The 22,599-nt window shown below is 43.8% G+C and overlaps 1 protein-coding gene across 1 annotated transcript in view; it reads right to left on the reverse strand.

Moving 5' to 3' along the window:
* Nucleotides 1–22,599, reverse strand: part of slc27a6 (solute carrier family 27 member 6) — a 77,174-nt gene that overhangs the window by 30,185 nt on the left and 24,390 nt on the right. The window contains exons 2-5 of the mRNA XM_033017775.1: nt 19,051–19,260; nt 16,463–16,621; nt 7,661–7,785; nt 5,169–5,363 (exon numbers count right to left, since the gene is read on the reverse strand). Of these exons, the coding sequence (XP_032873666.1) occupies nt 5,169–5,363; nt 7,661–7,785; nt 16,463–16,621; nt 19,051–19,260 (689 nt within the window). The remainder of the gene's footprint in view (nt 1–5,168; nt 5,364–7,660; nt 7,786–16,462; nt 16,622–19,050; nt 19,261–22,599) is intronic.

Below are 22,599 nucleotides of genomic sequence, written 5' to 3' on the forward strand. Positions count from 1 at the left end.
TAGTCACACAGCAAGGAAACAGGCCCTTCAGCCCAACTTGTCCATGCCGATCAAGATGCCCATCTACATTAGTCCCTGCTGCCAGTGTTTGGCCCATATCCCTCCAAACCTTTCATGGTTTCACCTTTCCAGAACCAGGGGCCACAGTTTAAGAATAAGGGGTAAGCCATTTAGAACGGAGACAAGGAAACACTTTTTCTCACACAGAGTTACGAGTCTGAGGAATTCTCTGCCTCAAGAGGGCGGTGGAGGCCGGTTCTCTGGATACTTTCATGAGAGAGCAAGAAGGGCTCTTAAAGATAGCGGAGTCAGGGGATATGGGGAGAAGGCAGGAACGAGGTACTGATTGGGGATGATCAGCCATGATCACATTAAATGGCGGTGCTGGTTCAAAGGGCCGAATGGCCTACTCCTGCACCTATTGTCTATTGTCTATGTCCATGTATCTGTCCAAATGTCTTGTAAATATTGTTATAGTACCTGCCACAACTACCCCCTTTGACAGTTCGTTCCACATACCCACACTCTCTGTGTGAAAAATTTGCATCTCAGGTCCCTATTAAATATTTCTCCTCTCACCTTAGACCTATATCCTCTGGTTCTTGGTTCTCCTACTCTGGGTAAAAGATTCTGAGCCTCTACCCCATTTATTCCCCTAATGATCTTATACACCTTGATAAGATCACCCCTCATCCTCCTGCACTCCAAGGAATAAAGTCCTAGCCTGCCCAACTTCTCCCGATAGCTCATGCAGGGCTCGGAATTAGGTTGCCTGGGTGCCATTGATCACCCAAAGCGCCGCCGGGCAACCTAAACGCTGAGTCATTTAGCCCGACATGGCACTGCAGATACTGGTTTATGCAGATAGGCACAAAAAACTGAAGTAACTCAGCAGGTCAGGCAGCATCACTGGAGAATAGGAACATGATGTTTCATGTCAGCGGCATGATAGTGGCCGCTGCTTGCAAATCCGCCAACAGCGCTTTCAAAACAACGCCTCTCGCATGCCGAGGCCGGGAGGAGGGAGGGAGGGAGAGAGGGGGAGGCCTCCTTCCGCCGTCTGAAGCAGATGCACCAAAGATTCTATAGCTATAGGATCTTTGATCTGCACCACTCGGCCCCGTACCTTGCTGTTGGCTGGCGGAGGAGGGGAGGTGGTGGCGAGTAGATCCCAACCACCTCCCCTTTTGGCGGCGGCACTTGGCGTTGGACAGGGACGACCAAGGCAGCGGGGCTATGTTGTCCGAGGAGCGCTGACCTTCTTTCCTCCCCACCTCCTCTGCCCTTCCCCTCTCTCTCTCCCTCTCTCTCTCTTGTACGCCCCCCCTCCACCCCCCACCCCCATTATCCTGAGACCCCTCCTCTCCATCCCGCACTGATCCCCATTCCCGCCTCTATTCAGTCCTCACTGACATCCCCTGTGCTCCCCTCCCCATCTACCCAGGGCTCGAAATTAGCGGTTGCCTGGGTGCTAATGGCAATCTACAGTCCCGCCGGGCAACCTAAAAGCCATGCCATTTTGCCCGGCTTGGCAAGCACCCGGGACACCTATCATCTGAGTGGGCCCCCTCTCTATCTCTTTCTCTCTGTCACTCCCTGTCTCCGCCCGCCATCCGGCTCCCAGCTCTCTGCTCTCGGCTCTCGGGTCTCCACTCGGCTCTCCGCTTGGCACGGCAGGCCGCCTTACACATGCGCACTGCCATGGCCTGCACATGCGCACAACCACGGCCAGCACATCATGTGCGCATGTGCCATCCTGCACATGCACACTGCCATGGCAACTGGTTGGCGTCGGCCACTTTCTCCCTCTCTTTGCATTGTGGGAGATCTGGCCGCTATTACTGTGCTCGCCGCGACCGCTGAAAACCAACGCAGAATCACTGCCTGGAGCTGGAGTAACTCCATGGAGTAACTCTTGCTTCTTGGTTTCCTGGCCCTCCAAAAATATTCCAAATGGAATTTAAACTGGTGAACCCACCACCACCAAACTCCAAACTCTGAAAAATAACAGCCTGTTGCATTTTATCTGTTTATTTATTGTGTGTATATAAGGTCTATGGTATATAGACACACTGAACTTTTATCTTCTGTTCTGTATTATGTTTACATATTCTGTTGTGCTGCAGCAAGCAAGAATTTAATTGTCCTATCTGGGACACATGACAATAAAACTCTCTTGACTCTTGACTTGGACTTAAGCAAAAATGGGTTCTTGGGGAAAAAGAGCCACCTTAAATTTAGTTGCGTCAGGTTGGGTTCCTATGGTAGGGTGAAGACTATTCCATGCTTTAATTGTGCGGGGAAACTCCATGGAGCAGCCAGCATCTCTGGATAGAAGAAGTTGGGTGACGTTTCAGGTAGAGACCCTTCTTTAGATTTCCTCTGGTTTTAGTGTTTTTAGTGTAATTTAAAGATACAGCGTGGAAACAGGCCCTTCGGCCCACCTAGTCCACGCTGACCACCGATCACCCGTACACTAGTTCTATCCCACATATTAGCGACGTATGTCAAGAGTCAAGAGTGTTTTATTCTCTCACGTCCCAGTTAGAACAATGAAATCCTTACTTGCAGCAGCACAACAGAATATGTAAACATAGTACTCTGTAAACAATGTTATAAACGAGAAAACAAAACTCCATACAGACAGCACCCATATTCAGGATGAATTCCGGGTCTCTGGTAATTTTAGGCCGTAACTTTATGGCCAGCGAAATATGAAGTGCTGTTCTTCGAATTTACGGTGGGCCTCACTCTGGCCATGGAGGAGGCCCAGCACAGAAAGGTCGGATTCAGAATGGGAGGGGGAGTTGAAGTGCTGAGCCACCGGGAGATCAGGTTGGCTATTGCGAACTGAGCGGAGGTGTTGGGCGAAGCGATCACCAAGCCTACGCTTGGTCTCACCAATGTAGAGCAGCTGACACCTAGAGCAGCGGATGCAATAGATGAGGTTGGAGGAGGTGCAGGTGAACCTCTGCCGCACCTGGAAAGACTGCTTGAGTCCTTGAATGGAGTCAAGGGGGGAGGTAAAGCGACAAGTATAGCATTTCCTGCAGTTGCAAGGGAAAGTGCCAGGAGAGGGGGTGGTTTGGGTGGGAAGGGCGAATTGACCAGGGAGTTACGGAGGGAACGGTCTCTGCGGAAAGCCGACAGGGGAGAAGATGGGAAGATGTGGCCAGTGGTGGAATCCCGTTGGTAGACAAATTTGGAGAAAATCAGCGGCAGCATCTATGGAGCGAAGGAATAGGCGACATTTCGGGTCGAGACCCTTCTTTAGACTGATGTCGGGAGGGGTGGGGGGCGGGAAAAAGAAAGGAAGAGGCGGAGACAGTGGGCTGTGGGAGAGCTGGGAATGGGAGGGGAAGGAGGGAGAAAGCAAAGACTACCTGAAATTAGAGAAGCCAATGTTCATACCGCTGGGGTGTAAACTATCCAAGCAAAATATGAGGTGCTATTCCTCCAATTTGCGGTGGGCCTCACTCTGGCCATGGAGGAGGCCCAGGACAGAAAGGTCGGATTCGGAATGGGATGGGGAGTTGAAGTGCTGAGCTACCGGGAGATCAGGTTGGTTATTGCGAACTGAGTGGAGGTGTTGTGCGAAGCGATAGCCAAGCTTGCACTTGATCTCACCGAGGTTGATCATAAGCTGAATAATCCAACCACATTTCTGTTTGGAAGTGGAAAGAGATAATAGAAATTGCATTAATTGCAATGTGTAAAAAGAGTTGAGGTATTGTATTATAATTTTGCTGCATGTCATTGTGGTATATATCATGTCTTGATTGGTGAATATGGTTAGTTTGCGACTTTATTTGAAGCAGAAATAATATGTGAATGCTTCATGACCATAATTCCGACTGGGAACTACGCACTTTGTCCGAGCACATTACCGCACGCGTCATTCAAGCCATCTTAAATGACCACCTAAACTGTCATTTGGCAACCTAAAAAGCTGCCGAGGTTGCCTGGCTGGTAACAGGGAAAAAAAATTATGTGAGAGCCCTGCTACCCACCCCACCCCCCCAAAACTATTCATCACCCTACCCACCTCGCATTGATTCTCCTGCCACCCCCCCATCCATCCTACACTGGTCCTCCAATTAATCCTGTACTGACCCCCCTTCCCATCCATCCTACACTTCTCCCCCCATTCATACTGCACTGATCCCCCCCATTCATCCGGTACTGACCCACCCTCCATTTACCCTGCACCGATCCCCCATCCATCCTGTAGTGATCTCCCCATTCATCTTTTACTGATCCTCCATTCATCCTGTACTGACCCCCTCATTCATCCTGTACTGATCCCCTCATTCATCCCGTACTGATCTCCCATTCATCCTATACTGATCCCTTCATTCATCCCGTACTGATCTCCCATTCATCCTATACTGATCAGATTCAGATTCAATTTTAATTGTCATTGTCAGTGTACAGTACAGAGACAACGAAATCCCTTCATTCATCCTGTAGTGATCTTCCATTCATCCTGCACAGACCCTCCGATCCACACTGTCCTGACCGCACCCCCCCCCCCCACCCCCATCCATTCTGTACTGATCCCCCCATTCAATAAGAATCCCCCCCCCCCCCCCCATGACCAGCTTCTCGATTTCTCTCACTATCCAAGCTTCCTTGTGCCCAAGTTAGACACAAAATGCTGGAGCAACTGAGCGGGTCAGGCAGCTCTCTACAGAAAGTGGATAGGTGATGTTTCCGGTCGGGACCCTTCTTCCTTATGCCCACCTGCCTTGCCCTTCGTTCTAACACAACAAAAGCATTCCACTTTCACGACGTTCCTTTGCCCTACTCCAATCATCTTGAGGAAGTTCCATCAAAGTTGGCTTTGCCCCAATTCTGAATTTTAACTGGCGGGGTGGACCAGTCTTTATCCATAACTGCCTTAAAGTTAATAGAACAGCGATTGCTGGTCCTAAGAGGCTCACCCACGAACACATTTGTTACTTGCCCGTGCCAATTTCCGAAGTAGATTTAAGCTTTATCTTTTCCCACATTAGGCCCTCTACATACACTACATTAAATGTGGCAAATGTGCACCACAGAAACATTTACTCCCAAAATAATCATTTTAAATAGTCCATCTTAAATGCAGGTGTTAGACGGAATCATCCAAATAATATTCAGCCTTCATGAACTAAATTTTGGCTCACCTTATGAAAGGATGTGCTTCGTCCCACAGCTCCCACTTTGCCTGTGTAATTCATAAAAAAGATATTTCCTTCTGTTGCTCCATAAAACTCACAGATCTTAATGTTGCCAAAACGATTGAGAAATTCTTTCCAGACATCAGTCCTTATACCATTTCCAATAGCCATGCGCACTCTGTGTTTTTTTTCCCCTTCTGACTGTAAAAAGAAAGGGAAAAGGGTGGCTCACTGAAACAAACGAAAATGAAACATAGATAGAATTTGTGAATTCGGCATTAATGTGCTCTTATGGGACTTCTGAATAACCACTGCAGGCTGAAACCAAGTGCCCACAAAGCTGATACCTATCTGCATTTGGGTTTTTATCAGTGTAGAAATAACATTGTGGATTGCAAATGTAGAATACTAACTTAAAAGAGCAAAAGTCAGTCTGAAGAAGTCTTGACCCGATACGTCACCCATTCCTTCTCTCCAGAAATGCTGCCTGTCCTGCTAATTTACTCCAGCATTTTGAATCACTGCTTTACTTTGAAAGATCTGTATGGATCCCTGAATGTTGGGAAGGGAAGAGCTGAAAAGACAGTTGGTTCATCATCTGTCATTGCATGGGGAAAATGCAGAAAGATGTGTGGTCAGTGAAGATGAAAGAACACAATAGAGAGTCACAAGGGGACAGGATAATCTCCTTAATTTATCCCTGTAGGAATCTTGCCTCACCCATCAGAAACATTACTTTGGTCCTATCCACCCCTCTTGCATCCTCTGCAGCTTAAAGCTAACTTACTTTATCTTTTTCCCAGTTTTGATTAAATGTTTTGACCTCCATCTTCAAATTCACCAACGACATCACTGTTGCTGTATAAATTAGGGATGATGATGAGTACAGGGGGGGGGGGGGGGGGGAGATCAATGGACTGACCGAATCATGTAAGAACAACAACTTTGCTCTCAATGTCACTAAAACCAAGGACCTGATTTGTTGACTTTAGAAGAGAAAGGCCAAGGATTCACAGATCTGTCTTCATCGACAGGACGGGATCTGTATCTGTATCTTGACGTACAATCACCATCACTGGTTGTCGCATACATTAGGAAGGTCATATGCAAAGTCGCAATTAAATATTAAAGTGGGCCTTAGAAGTCAGCGTCTTAATATCGATTGTTTCCAGCTTGGTCTTGAAGGTCTTGGCATCGGGTGCAGTGCGAATGTCATGGTGGAGATGATTCCATTCGCGAATTGTCTTTGGTTACAGTGAATACCTATAACAGTCTTTATATGTTTGGATAATGTTGTAGTTGAAAACCCCCAATTGCCTGGTCTTTGGTTTACTGGATGAATTTGTAGATTGAAGATGACTCTTGATGTTGCTTGGAATAAACCCGTGCGTTTCTGTCTAGATGGTCGTCAGGCGTAATTTGGTCCTACGGTCTTGAAGGGTTTCCCACTCTAGATCAGCAAGGATTTTAGTGATAATGGCCTTCCTGCTGTAATCACCAATGGTAAACATTGCAGCTCCAGTTTGAATTATTTCTAACTTGTCCCCAATTATTTTGTGTTGTGGATCCCAGCCCGCGGAGCAATACTCAAGTTTGGGTCTTATCGGAGTCTTGTAGGCTATAGACTTGATTCTGTTGTCGCAATAATAAATATTTATCTTCAGCAATCCTAGCATTCTGTTAGCCTTGATGGTTGTTTGGTTGATGTGAGTAGATCATTTCAAATCACTGCTAAGTTCCTCTCCCAGGTAGAGATGATGTTTCACCTCTTCCAGAGTGGAGTGCCCCATCTTGTAATTCATGGTAAGCAGGTTCCTCTTGTGGGTAACTCTTATACTGAAGCACTTAGAAGAATTGAAAGACATCTGCCAATCTCCTTCCCATTTGACTAAAGTGTCAAGGTCTTTGTTGGAGTCTCTCCGAATCCTCCATGGATTGTATTCTATTATAGAGAGTACAATCATCCGCAAAGTGTCTAACCTTTGTGTGGCCTTCGAAGAGAGATCATTGATCTATGCCAAAAAAATATAATAGGGGTCCCAGAACTGTAGCCAGTGGAACCCCAGATGAAACTTTAGCTCTGTTGGAACACCCTCCAGCACAACCTTTTGGTGGCAGTTTGCAAGGAAAGACTCATCCACTTCAATGCGTTGTTTCTAATTCCCATATGGCAAAGTTTCATCAAAAGATTAAAGGTACAAACTCAACTTTGGTTTTGAGGAACCCTAAATGTATTTAATATTCATAGTTTCACAGTACTTATAATTAAGGTATTTAGAACAAATGTAAGACTTACACCTGGTACAAACATGGTAACAAATAAGCTTATTTGCTGCACAATACAGAATTGGAATAATTTAATGTTAGTGATCTCAATATTTTGATTTGTGTTAATCAGAAAGTGTGCCACTTGTTCTTGTATTCCTACCAGCAGCACAACCTACAGAGATTTCAGGACCCTCCTAAAATCATGGAAATATCCATCATTGAAGTATTACCTGTGGTTGATTGCACAGATAGCGACACAGTTCTCCGATATACTGGAATACTGTAATATTGTACTTCCGGCAATCATTCCAAAACTGGGTGGCTGAGAATTTCTTCTTTAGAACACATGTTGCACCTGAATGGACACAATACACATTTCAAATATTCGGGCAACGCCTTGAAAATAACTTTGCCCCATTCATAAACTGTCAATTATCTGAGTTAGAAACATAGAAAATAGGTGCAGGAGTAGGACATTCGGGCCTTCGAGCCAGCACCGATATTCAATATGATCATGGTTGATCATCCAAAATCAATACCCTGTTCCTGTTTTTCCCCCCATATCCCTTGATTCCTTTAGCCCTAAGAGCTAAATCTAACTCTCTCTTGAAAACATCCAGTCAATTGGCCACCACTACCTTCTTGTGGCAGAGAATTCCACAGATTCACAACTTACTGGGTGAAAAGGTTTTGACTCATCCCAGTCCTAAATGGCCTACCCCTTGTTCTTAAACTGTGACCCCTGGTTCTGGACTCCCCCAACATGGGGAACATTTTTCCTGCACCTAGCCTGTCCAATCCTTTAAGAATGTTATATATTTCTATAATATTCCCTCTCATCGTTCTAAATTCCAGTGAATACAAGCCCAGTCGACCCATTCTTTCATCATATGTCAGTCCCGCCATCCTGGGAATTAACCTGGTGAACCTACGCTGTACTCCCTCAATAGCAATAATGTCCTTCCTCAAATTAGGAGACCAAAACTGCACACAATATTCCAGGTGCGGTCTCACCAGTGCCCTGCAGAACTGCAGTAGGACCTCCTTGCTCCTAAACTCAAATCCTCTTACAATGAAGGCCAACATGCCATTAGCTTTCTTCACTGCCTGCTGTACCTGCATGCTTACTTTCAGTCACTGATGTACAAGGACACCCAGGTCTCACTGCACCTCCCCTTTTCCTAATCTGACACTATTCAGATAATAATCTGCCTTCTTGCTCTTGCCACCAAAATGGATAACCTCACATTTATCCACATTATATAGCATCTGTCATGCATCTGCCCACTCACCCAACCTATCCAAGTCACCCTGCAGCCTCATAGCATCCGCCTCGCAGCTCACACTGCCACCCAGCTTTGTGTCATCCGCAAACTTGGAGATGCTACATTGAATTCCCTCGTCCAAATTGTTCATATATATTGTAAATATCTGGGATCCCAGCACTGAGCCTTGCAGCCATTCTGAAAATGACCCGTTAATTCCTACTCTGCTTCCTACCTGCCAACCAGTTCTCTATCCATGTCAATCCCCAACAGCATGTGCTCTAATTTTGCACCCTAATCTTTTGAGTGGGATCTTGTCAAAGGCTTTTTGAAAGTCCAGATACACCACATCCACTGGCTCTCCGTTATCCATTCTACTTGTTACATCCTCAAAAAATTCCAGAAGATTAGTCAAGCAAAATCCTTCATAAACCCATGCTGACTTTGACCGATCCTGTCACTGCTTTCCAAATGTGCTGCTATTACATCTTTAATAATTGACTCAAGCATCTTTGCAAAGGCTACTGGGGAGACTTTAAACTAGAATGGTTGGGGGGAGGGACTCAAATAGAGAAAGCTAGTAGACAGAGTGTGAGGCAGGAGGCAGAGAAGGGAAACACTCGGACCCAAAATCTAGGGGAGAAAGAAGAAAAATAAAATAAACAGAGAATAAGAGGCGGTGGGTTTCTTAAATGTATATATTTTAATGGTAGGAGCATTGTAAGAAAGGTGGATGAGCTGAGAGCCTGGATTGACACCTGGAAGTATGATGTTGTGGCGATCAGTGAAACATGGTTGCAGGAGGGCTGTGATTGGAAACTAAATATTCCAGGATTTTGTTGCTTCAGGTGTGATAGAATTGGAGGGGCAAGAAGTGGAGGTGTTGCATTGCTTGTCAGGGAAGATATTACAGCAGTGCTTTGGCAGGATAGATTAGAGGGCTCGTCTAGGGAGGCTATTTGGGTGGAACTGAGAAGTGGGAAAGGTGTAGCAACACTTATAGGGATGTATTATAGACCGCCAAATGGGGAGCAAGTATTGGAAGAGCAAATATGTAAGGAGATAGCAGATATTAGTAGTAAACACAGGTAGTGATTGTGGGAGATTTCAATTTTCCACACATAGACTGGGACACACATTCTGTAAATGGGCTGGATGGTTTGGAGTTTGTAAAATGTGTGCAGGATAGTTTTTTGCAGCAATACATAGAGGTACCTACTAGAGAAGGGGCAGTGCTGGACCTCCCGTTAGGAAATGAGGCAGGTCAGGTGGCGGAGGTATGCGTTGTGGGAGCACTTCGGGTCCAGTGATCACAATACCATTAGTTTCAATATAATTATGGAGAGGGTCAGAACTGGACCTAGGGTTGAGATTTTTGATTGGAGAAAGGCTAACTTTAATGAGATGCGAAAGGATTTAAAAGGAGTAAATTGGGACATTTTGTTTTATGGGAAAGATGTGGAAGAGAAATGGAAGACATTTAAAGGTGAAATTTTAAGAGTACAGAATCTTTATGTCCCTGTTCGGTTGAAAGGAAATAGTAAAAATTGGAAAGAGCCGTGGTTTTCAAGGGAAATTGGACACTTGGTTCGGAAAAAGAGAGAGATCTGCAATAATTATAGGCAGCATGGAGTAAATGAGGTGCTTGAGGAGTATAAAGAATGTAAAAAGAATCTTAAGAAAGAAATAAGAAAAGCTAAAAGAAGATATGAGGTTGCTTTGGCAAGTAAGGTGAAAGTAAATCCAAAGGGTTTCTACAGCTATATTAATAGCAAAAGGATAACGAGGGATAAAATTGCTCCATTAGAGAGTCAGAGTGGACAGCTATCTGCAGAGCCAAAAGAGATGGGGGAGATATTGAACAATTTATTTTCTTCGGTATTCACCAAGGAGAAGGATATTGAATTATGTGAGGTCAGTGAAACAAGTAGGGTAGCTATGGAAACTATGAGGATCAAAGAAGAGGAAGTACTGACACTTTTGAAAAATATAAATGTGGATAAGTCTCCTGGTCCTGACAGGATATTCCCTAGGACATTGAGGGAAGTTAGTGTAGAAATAGCAGGGGCTATGACAGAAATATGTCAAATGTCATTAGAAACGGGAATGGTGCCGGAGGATTGGCGTATTGCGCATGTTGTTCCATTGTTTAAAAAGGGTTCTAAGAGTAAACCTAGCAATTATAGACCTGGTAGATTGACATCAGTGGTAGGCAAATTAATGGAAAGGATACTTAGAAATAATATATATAATCATCTGGATAAACAGGATCTGATTAGGAACAATCAACATGGATTTGTGCCTGGAAGGATCATGTTTGACTAATCTTCTTGAATTTTTTGAAGAGGTTACTAGGGAAATTGATGAGGGTACATTGGTGAATGTTGTCTATATGGACTTCAGTAAGGCCTTTGACAAGGTTCCACATGGAAGGTTGGTTAAGAAGGTTCAATTGTTGGGTATTAATAGTTGGGTAGCAAGATGGATTCAACAGTGGCTAAATAGGAGATTCCAGAGAGTAATGGAGGATAACTGTTTGTCAGGTTGGAGGCCGGTGACTAGTGGGGTGCCTTAGGGATCTGTTGGGTCCACTGTTGTTTGTCATATACATCAATGATCTGGATGATAATGTGGTAAATTGGATTAGTAAGTATGCAGATGATACTAAGATAGGTGGTGTTGTGGATAATAAAGTAGATTTTCAAAGTCTACAGAGAGATTTAGGCCATTTGGAAGAGTGGGCTGAAAGATGGCAGATGTAGTTTAATACTGATAAGTGTGAGGTGCCACATCTTGGCAGGACAAATCAAAATAGGATGTACATGGTAAATGGTAGCGAATTGAGGAATGCAGTTGAACAGAGGGATCTAGGAATAACTGTGCATAGTTCCCTGAAGGTAGAATCTCATGTAGATAGGGTGGTAAAGAAAGCTTTTGGTGTGCTAGCCTTTATAAATCAGAGCATTGAGTATAGAAGTTGGGATGTAATGTTAAAATTGTACAAGGCGTTGGTGAGACCAATTCTGGAGTATGGTGTACAATTTTGGTCGCCCAATTATAGGAAGGATGTCAACAAAATAGAGAGAGTACAGAGGAGATTTACTAGAATGTTGCCTGGGTTTCAGCAACTAAGTTACAGAGAAAGGTTGAATAAGTTAGGTCTTTATTCTTTGGAGCGCAGAAGGGGGACTTGATAGAGGTCTTTAAAATGATGAGAGGAATAGACAGAGTTGACATGGATAAGCTTTTCCCATTGAGAGTAGGGAAGATTCAAACAAGAAGACATGACTTCAGAATTAAGGGACAGAAGTTTAGGGGTAACATGAGGGGGAACTTCTTTACTCAGAGATTGGTAGCTGTGTGGAATGAGCTTCCAGTGGAAGTGGTGGAGTCAGGTTCGATTTTATCATTTAAAAATAAATTGGATAGGTATATGGATGGGAAAGGAATGGAGGGTTATGGTCTGAGTGCAGGTAGATGGGACTAGGGGAAAATAAGTGTTCGGCACGGACTTGTAGGGCCGAGATGGCCTGTTTCCGTGCTGTAATTGTTATATCTTCCCCACTACTGATGTAATGCTAACTGGTCTATAATTCCCCGTTTTCTCTTTCCCTCCTTTCTTAAAAATTAGGATTACATTAGCAACAGGAACTGATCCAGTCTATAGAACAATGGAAAATAATCACCTATGCATCAACGATATCTGGAGCCACCTTGAGTACTCTGGGATGTAGAGCAACAGGCCCTATGGATTTATCTGGCTTCAGTCCCAACAGTTTACCTAACACCATTTACTGACGAATGTGGATTCCCATCAGTTCCTCCCCCCCACTAGATCCTTGCTCCCCTAGTATTTCTGGGATATTGTTTGTGTTTTCCTTAGTGAAGATAGAACCAAAATACTTGTTTAACTGTTCTGCCATTTCCTTGTTTCAATACATTCACCTGTCTCTGACTGTAAGGGACCTACATTTGTCTTCACTAATCTTTTCCTCTTCACATATCTAAAGAAGCTTTTAAATTCTAAATTTCTCCCAGTCCTCTGGTTTGGTGCATCCTCTGGCCAATTTTAACGCCTCTTTCTTGGATTTAACACTATCCTTAATGTTCCTCGTTAAGCCATGGTTTAGCCGCCTTGCCCGTTTTATTTTTTCGCCAGACAGGGATGAACAATGATTGTAGTTCATCCATGCGATCTTCAAATCTTTGCCATTGCATCTCCGCCGTCAACCGTTTAAGTATCATTTGCCAGTCTATCCTAGCCAATTTCCATCTCATACCATCAAGTTCTCCTTTCTTTAAGTTCAGGTCCCTAGTCTCTAAATTAACCATGTCACTCTCCATCTTAATGCAGAATTCCACCATATTATGGTCACTGTTGCCCAAGGGGCTTTGCACAACAAGATTGCTAACTAATCCTTCCTCATTACACAATACCCAGTCTAGGATGGCCTGTCCGCTAGTTGGTTCCTCTGCATATTGGCTCAGAAAACCATCCCGTATACATCCCAGGAAATCATTTCCCTCAACACTTACTATTGCAAGGAAAGAAATACAGATTATTAGCAGAATGTAAACCAGAAGTGATGAAGCATTATCATGTAATTTTCGGATAATATGTTGGTGGATCAGATAAAATATAGAACATAAAAATAACCAACTTAATATTAGAATGTAAACCACAAGTGATAAAGCATTTCAATGTAATTTTCAGATAACATTTTGGTGCATCAGATAGAATTTCCAAGTTTGCAGATGACACAAAGCTGGGTGGCAGTGTGAGCTGCGAGGAGGATGCTATGAGGCTGCAATGTGATTTGCATAGGTTGGGTAAGTGGGCAGATGCATGGCAGATGCAGTATAATGTGGATAAATGTGAGGTTATCTACTTTGTGGCAAGAACAAAAAGTCAGATTATTATCTGAATGGTGTCAGATTAGGTAAAGGGGAGGTGCAATGAGACCTGGGTGTCCTTGTAGATCAGTCACTGAAAGTAAGCATGCAGGTACAGCAAGCAGTGAAGAAAGCATATGGCATGTTGGCCTTCATAGCGAGAGGATTTGAGTTTAGGAGCAAGGAGATCCTATGCAGTTGTATAGGGCCCTGGTGAGACTGGAGTATTGTGTGCAATTTTAGTCTCCTAATTTGAGGAAGGACATTCTTGCTATTGAGGGAGTGGCGCGTAGGTTTACCAGGTTAATTCCCGGGATGGCGGGACTGACATATGATGAAAGAATGAATCGACTGGGCTTAGATTTACTGGAATTCAGATGGATGAGAGTCGCGGGCTGGAAACTGGAAGTATCCCGAGCTAATTCTGCTACCACCATCATCTATTGCAACAAGTGATGGCTCCTGCTGATTGTCGACGGAAGCTTGCGTCCTTTTCAGGACGGACGATGACAGTGATGTCAACATTTGTAACAAGAAGAAAAAGAAGAAGAAAAGGGGATCTAATAGAAACATATAAAATTCTTAAGGGATTGGACAGGCTAGATGCAGGAAAAATGTTCCCTGTGTTGGGGGAGTCCAGAACCAGGGGTCACAGTCTAAGAATCAGGTGTTGGCCATTTAGGACTGAGATGAGGAAAAACGTTTTCACTCAGAGAGTTGTGAATCTGTGGAATTCTCTGCCACAAAAGGCAGTGGAGGCTAATTCACTGGATGTATTCAAGAGAGAGTTATGTTTAGATCTTAGGTCTAACGGAATCAAGGGATATGAGGAAAAAGCAGAAGCTGGTACTGATTCTGGATGATTAGCCATGATCATATTGAATGGCAGTTTTAGCTCGAAGCGCCGAATGGCCTACTCCTGTACCTACTTTCTATGTTTCTATGTTAATATAGAACATTAAAATATACCGAAAAGGAACAGGCCCCTTGCCGAATAAGATGCCAAGTTAAAACACCCTCTTTTGCTTGTACTTAATCCATTTCCTGCATAGCCATATGTCCAATAGGTCATTGGCACATTAGGTAAATGCATCAATTAATACAGAACCCAGCTAAAATGAAATTAAACTGAAAATATTGGAATTGAAATAGTTGGTCATCCGCCCTCAGGCCAAGTTATTTCTTCCATTGTACCGCTCTTCCAGAAAAGTCAATTTGGCACAGGACAGTATTGGGGCTGTCACAGCACAGGCAACCTGTTACATAGGCATGACAGCTTTGACAGTAATAGGCCCCCTCGGTCATAACTGACCATGGGTGATGCATCCTGGTTGGATGCAAGCCTGGGCGATGTCATATGGAGGACAGGCAGTTGCCCATGCAGCACGTCCCCCCTCTCCACGTCGCTGATCGATCCAAAGGAACAGCAGGGCCGTTACAGTTTGGCACCAGCGCCGTCGCAGGAGCTGCCAGAGCGAGGTTGGAGACAACGACGAACTGCCTTAGGGGCTCCGACTCCAGATTTTCTTGAGGTTTACTCCAGGAGCCTTTTCCATGACTGGATATGGCCACAAGGCAGTGGAGGTTTTAAATCTGAGTTTTCCTTCTTCTAGATGCCTTCCCAGGCTAACGAGCCCCATCTGCCCGAGACTCATGGGGCGGGAGCGTCTACCTTCCCAAGCCAGGTCTGCAGCTCCTTCCCACTTCCCGCTGGTGAGACTGTTCTCTAGTTTCCTGACGGTCAAAGCCAGGGACCACACTGACCTACTGGACTCCACTGGTGTAGCATAGAGGACAGGGCAGACCATGCTTGATCCCTTGCTGATGCCAAATACATGCATGTCCCAGCAAAACTGGTGCTACATTGTACGTAGATTAAAAATAATTTATCAACAGCTCCAGAGACCCAGGTTCTATTCCAACCTCTGGTGCTGTTTGTGTGAAGTTTGCATGTTCTCACGGTGACTGCGTGAGTTTCCTCCATCCCAGTTTCCTCCCACATCCCCAAAATGAGCTGGTATGTAGGTTAATTGGTCTCTGTAAAATTGAGTGTGTAACGAGTGGATGAGAAAGTGGGATAACATCAAAATAGTGTGAATGGATGACCAATGGTTGACATAGACTCTGTGGGTTAAAGGGCCTGCTATCTCTCTAAACAAAACCACATTTATTTTTGTTCTAAAAATTTTTAACTGCTCCAATCAATTTTGGTTTCATATAATCATCTGATTTTCCCCTCCCTTTCTTTTATAAACCTTTTCCTTCTACTCTCTTCTCCAGGAAGTTCAATCATTTTTGGCACATAGTTCAGTGGGAATCAGCTGACTTAAAGGATCTTGCTTAAGTAATCATGTTATAACAATTATTATTTATATAGAATGGTAAGAGAAGAATAGTGTATTTTCTGATCTCTGATTTACATCAAATTAATTAATGTTAATCAGGGGATGCGTGGACAAATTTTCCTTTCAGCTTTTACCTGAGTTGATGGCAATGTCATCAGCCAAATATTGGCAAAAGGTCAGCTGCAATTTGAATGTACAAATATATTTCACACATTGGGAACAATGACATTTGCATAAATGTCAAATTCCCAGGTAGTCCTACAAAAACAATCTGCAAGTTGCTGACTGCTTGCATGCAAATTATGCGCTTTAGTAGGACCGATTGCCAAATGACATTATGAGTACTCAGCCTACTTGATGCCTATGCTCTAAAATGTTATGACTCCAAAGGCTAATAAACCACACAACATAAATTTTGAAGGATATGACTTGAACCCGAGAGATCAATTTTACAGTAGATCAATTCATTGCTATGACAGAACGTTAAAAAAGCAATTACGAACTTAACATATTTCAGTAATAAACTTACCTAGCTCAATACAACCACAAATTCCTAAGAGAGAGGCTGAACCATGGTACAGAGGGAGTGAAATATAGATGATATCATCCTTGGTGACTCCAAAAATAAAAAAGCCAACACTTGCCCTCAAGGATTGCAGATGGCTTATCACAGCGGCCTTTGGCAATCCTGGTAACAATCAAAGTTTAAAAGAAGTCAACTTTGCATACGTGAATAAGGTAGATAAATTAAAATACCACAATATTGTGTTAACTTACAAGGATTCATTTTCTTCTTTACTTCTAAAATGGAGCAAAGACCTATTATAAAATGCATCACATAAATTCAAACCACCTGCAATATTTAAACAATAATGGCTTTAACTCCCATTTTCCCCAGATATATTTATTTGACAATTATGACAATGTTGATTTTTAAAAATATATATATATTAATATCATGCATGTGGACATCACTGGCAACTCCTTCATTTGTTAGCTCTCCCTAAGTGCCTTTGAGAAGATGGTGGTGATCCTTTTTTTGGACTTTTGCCATACTTCTTTGTCTCAGTGTTAAGTGTGGCTGATCTTCCTGGACACAACTCTAGTAAATTTGCAAGTGTTCTTTGGAGCTTTTCCCATTTATGCACATACCCACTCAACATCTTCAAGAGGAGAGGAGGAGAGGTGGTGTGGTGGTCAAGATACTGGACTGGCAGCCAGGTGGATTTGTAGATTCATACAGTACATAAACTGTCCCTTAGATCCACTGAGCCCACGGAGACTCTGACGTCCCCATTACACTGATCCTGCTACAATCTCCAATTTATTCTCCCCACATTCCCTTCACATGACAGTTTGTGGTATACAATAAATGCCAGGCTTGAATAAGTTTCAAAGAAAATAGTTTGTTTGTAACTTAAATGCGTTTATACTCTAAACAGGGCAGTAAATCATCTTTGGACACAAGCAATTACAAATGCCGGATTACAAAAACAAAGTTCTGGATTAACACGGAAGGTCTGGCAGGATGGTCAATGGGTCAGAGATGCTGCCTCGCCCACTCACTAAATAATCCTCGACCACCAGTGCCAAACGTTTTGCAAGTTTTGTTTCGCAGGTTGTACACTGTATGTTTCATTAATCTGACTGAACAGAAAGAATGTGTGGAAGTGAGTACAACAGTCAATAATGGTTCACCAGTTTTGCTCCAATAACACTGCCAAATTTCCTCCCTCCCCATGCCTCAACCACACGTTTTTGTAAGCTGCTACTGCAAAGAATACAAAGGCAGCTGACAAGCAGCGACAGTAGAAGAACAATGCTGCTGGTATTAAAAATACAGTATTATTTGCATTGATCAGGTTGTCAGGATCACAAGCAATCTACACTATAGGTTTTGGCTTTTTAAACAAAAATCACAGCAACAATGGTACCCAGTGTGAACCACATAGCACGTCAAACAAGAACACATTCCATTTATGCTTGGATTCCCACCTCCCATCTCCCTAGATAATATCCATGGCTGCAAATTCCTGGTCAGAACAATAAGTTTCATTCATTTGGCACATACACTGCTGCAATGCAACTCAGTGACCTTGCATGGTTTTGTCCTGGAGTCTTCCCCATTAACCACCCCTGGTCAGAATACAACAATTACAGAATGCTAAATAGCTCTTTGCAAAATGGGAAGAACGGAATTTTCCTTTTACGAGTAACAGTATAAATAACCTATAATATTGAATAAGATTCTTATCAACTTTTATGTGCTTCCCACCATAAGAAGGCCCTTTAAGGAACATATACCAGGGTGGAGGATGTGGAAAGAGACTATAATGAACATTCCTGACATAGGCAAATCTAAAATGGATCATTGTCCTTGAGATGACTATATCTGAATGTACATAATTCATGTTAAATTGCATTGCTACTAATTTGACCGTCTCTCCACAAAGAGCTATAGTGCATCATTCACGCCATCAGCAGCACTGCTCATCTCCAGAACACCGATGGATACCCACAAACCCCACTCATAAGCTGCTGAAAAAATCATAAATGCCCTGGTTACCTTGGAATTGCCTAATCCATTGTACTCTGTCCTTCTTCTAAACTCTGTAAAGTTAAACTAATTACAAACTCTGCTCCCAGTTTCCTAACCTGCATCATCCCTTTCATGAATCATGACTGTGTTTGATTGGTTCTATCGACTCTCAGCTTTGGGCTTGATTTCAAAAATCACATCTGATTTTCAGATTCTTCCATGTTGTGCCTCTTCTTAGATAAACTAACAATAATTTAAAGACATTTGGACATGTACATGGACAGGAAAGGTTTATAGGGATAGGGGACAAACACCGGCAAATGGGACAAGCTTAGGTGGTCACTTTGGTCGGGAAGGGATGAGTTAGGCCGAAGGGCCCATTTCCATGCTGCATGACTATTTCCGGAGTCCATTCTAGCCCTAGGACTCTCTAGTATCACTGTATGCCTCTAATTCTGACACGTTGCATGTAAATCACTCCAATACTGCCACAGTCAATCCATCAAGAATTTACAGTAGTTGACATTCTTCAAAAACATTCTGCACAGGACAAAAGAAAAAAATCCTTGATACAGTACCTGTTGTTCCTGAGGTGAATATGTAAAGAAAAGTGGATTTCAAGTTGAGTGTCGATTGCCACGATGATGACACTGGAGTGTCAGGTGCTTCTTCTACTTTATCTGTGAGAGTATTCACCCCTTGGTATGTACAACTTTTTGCCATAACCCAGACTGCTATGTTGCTCTCCTTCATATTTGTCAGAATGTCGTCTACAACATCAATTAGATCTATAGGCGATGAAAGAAAAATTAACAATTTCACATACTTATAAATGCCAGAAATCAAAAGTCACATATCACAAAGCTAAGAAAATAAAAAAGTTTTAGTTTTAGAGATACAGCATGGAAACGGCCCTTTGGCCTATCGAGTCAATAGACAATAGACAATAGGTGTAAGGAGTAGGTAATTCAGCCCTTTAAGGCAGCACCGCCATTCACTGTGATCATGGCTGGTCATCCACAATGAGTACCACGTTCCTGGCTTCTCTCCATATCCCTTGACTCCGCTATCTTTAAGAGCTCTATCTAACTCTCTCTTGAAAACATTCAGAGATTTGGCCTCCACTGCCTTCTGAGGCAGAGAAGTCCACAGATTCACAACTGGGTGAAAAGGTTTTTCCTCATCTCCATTCTAAATGGCCTACCCCTTATTCTTAAACTGTGGCCCCTGGTTCTGGACTCACCCAACATTGGGAACATGTTTCCTGCCTCTACTGCGTCCAATCCCTTAATAATCTTATATGTTTCAATCAGATTTCCTCTCATCCTAAATTCCAGTGTAAACAAGCCCAGTCGCTCCATTCTATCAACATATGACAGTCCCGCCATCCTGGGAATTAACCTTGTGAACATACGCTGCACTCCCTCAATAACAAGAATGTCCCTCCTCAAATTTGGAGACTAAAACTGCAAACAATAGTCCAGGTGTGGTTAAACTAGGGCCCTGTACAACTGCAGAAGGACCCCTTTGCTCCTATACAAAACTCCACTTGTTACGAAGGCTAACTTGCCATTAGCTTTCTTCAATGCCTGCTGTACCTGCATGCTTCCTTTCAATGACTGATGAACAAGGAGCCCCAGATCTCATTTTACTTCCCCTTTTCCCAAATTTGACACCATTCAGATTATAATCTGCCTTCCTGTTTTTGACACCAACATGGAAATCCTCACATTTATCCACATAAAACTGCATCTGCCCACTCAATCAACCAGTCCTCATAGCATCCTCCTAACAGTTCACACTGCCACCCAGCTTTGTGTCATCTGCAAATTTGCTTATGTTACTTTGAATCCCTTCATCTAAATCATTAATCCGGTAGGCGGCGCGACTCTCGTCTGCAGCGGCCTCTGCAGTCCGTCTGCGTTTTTATTATTTTATGTCTATGTTTTTATGTAGTTTTTGTTATTTTTGTTGGGGTATGTGTGTGGGGGGGGGGTGGGGGTAACTTTTAAATCTCTCCCTGCACGGGAGACCCGACCTTTTCTTTGTCGGGTCTCCGTTGTCGTTGGGGCTGCAACGAGGAGCGGCCTCCAACAGGAAGACCGGGGAGCTGTGGTGCCGACTACTCACCTCACCGTCGCGGAGCTGGCCGAGTCCAGAGCGGGTGGAGCTGTGGTGGACGCTGCTGCGGCCCGACCCCCGGAGATTCGGTGGCTGCAACTGCGGGTTTGGCGGACGGCGGCACCGGGAGCCCGCGGGTCCCTGGAGGGAGACCGCTTTTCGGGGCTTCCGCAGCGGCGACTTCTCCCGCCCGAGTTGCGGGGTTGAAGAGCTCCTGGAGCGGGGCCTTACACCACCGCCCCGCGCGGCTTGGAATGGCGGCGGGTCTCTGCGAGCGCACGCCGGGGGCTCTAACACCAAGACCCGGTGTGCGACCCTGCATCACCCGGCGTGGCTTTAATGGCCACGGGACAATCGCCATCGCCCGCCGGGGGCTTTGACTTTGACTCTGACATCGGGGGGGGGAGAGTGCAGTGGAGAGAGAAGTTTTTTTGGCCTTCCATCACAGCAATGTGATGGATGTTTATGTAAATTATGTTGTGTCTTGGGTCTATTTGTTTGTAATGTATGGCTGCAGAAACGGCATTTCGTTTGGACCTCAAGGGGTCCAAATGACAATAAATTGAATTGTATTGTATTGTATTGGATATTGTAAATAGCTGCGGTCCCAGCACCGAGACTTGCGGTACCCCACTGGTCACTGCTTGCCATTCTGAAAGGGACCCGTTAATCCCTACTCTGTTTCCTGTCTGTCAATTAATTTTCTATCCATGTCAGTACCCTACCTCCAATTCCATGTGCTCTAAGTTTGCCCACTAATCTCCTATGTGGGACCTTTATCAAAGGCTTTCTGAGAGTCCAGGTACACTACATCCACTGGCTCTCCCGTGTCCATTTTCCTAGTTACATCCTCAAAAAATTCCAGAAGATTAGTCAAGCATGATTTCACCTTCGTAAATCCATGCTGACCCGGATCAATCCTATTACTGCTATCCAAATGTGCAGCTATTTCATCTTTATAATTGGCTCCATCATCATCCCCACCACTAATGTCAGGCTAACTGGTCTATAATTCCCTGTTTACTTTCTCTCCATCTTTTTTAAAAAGCGGGATAACATTAGCTACCCTCCAATCCACAGGAACTGATCCTGAATCTATAGAACATTGGAATATGATCACCAATGCGTCCATGATTTCTAGAGCCACGTCCTTAAGTACCCTGGGATGCAGATCATCAGGCCCCGGGGATTTATTAGCCTTCAGTCCCATCAGTTTACTCAACACCATTTCCTGCCTAATGTGGATTTCCTTCAGTTCCTCCGTCATGCTAGGTCCTCTGGCCTCTAGTACATCAGGAAGATTGTTTGTGTCCTCCTTAGTGAAGACTGATCCATAGAACCTGTTCAACTCGTCTGGCATTTCCTTGTTCCCCAGAATAAATTCATCTGTTTCTGTCTTCAAGGGTCCAACTTTGGTCTTAACAAATGTTTTCCTCTTCACATACCTAAAGAAGCTTTTACTATCCTACTTTATATTCTTGGCTAGTTTACCTTCATACCTCATCATTTCTCCCCGTATTGCCTTTTTAGTCATCTTCTGTTGCTCCTTAAAAGTTTACCAATCCTCTGGTTTCCCGCTCATCTTTGCTATGTTATACTTCTTCTCTTTTATTTTTATACTGTCCTTGACTTCCCTTGTCAGCCATGGTCACCCCTTAATCCCCATAGAATCATTCTTCCTCTTTGAAATGAACTGATCCTGCACCTTCTGTATTATTCCCAGAAATACCTGCCATTGTTGTTCGACTGTCATCCCTGCTAGGGTATCATTCCAGTCAACTTTGGCCAGCTCCTCCCTCATGGCTCCATAGTCCTCTTTGTTCACCTGTAATACTGACACTTCTAAATTTCCCTTCTCCCTCTCAAATTGTAGATTAAAACTTATCATATTATGGTCACTACTTCCTAATGGCTCCTTTACCTCGAGTAAATCAATCCGGTTCATTACACAACACTAAATCCAGAATTGCCTTCTCCCTGGTAGGCTCCAGTACACGCTGTTCTAA

The sequence above is a fragment of the Amblyraja radiata genome, chromosome 3, assembly GCF_010909765.2.
Source record: "Amblyraja radiata isolate CabotCenter1 chromosome 3, sAmbRad1.1.pri, whole genome shotgun sequence".
Lineage (NCBI taxonomy): Eukaryota > Metazoa > Chordata > Chondrichthyes > Rajiformes > Rajidae > Amblyraja > Amblyraja radiata.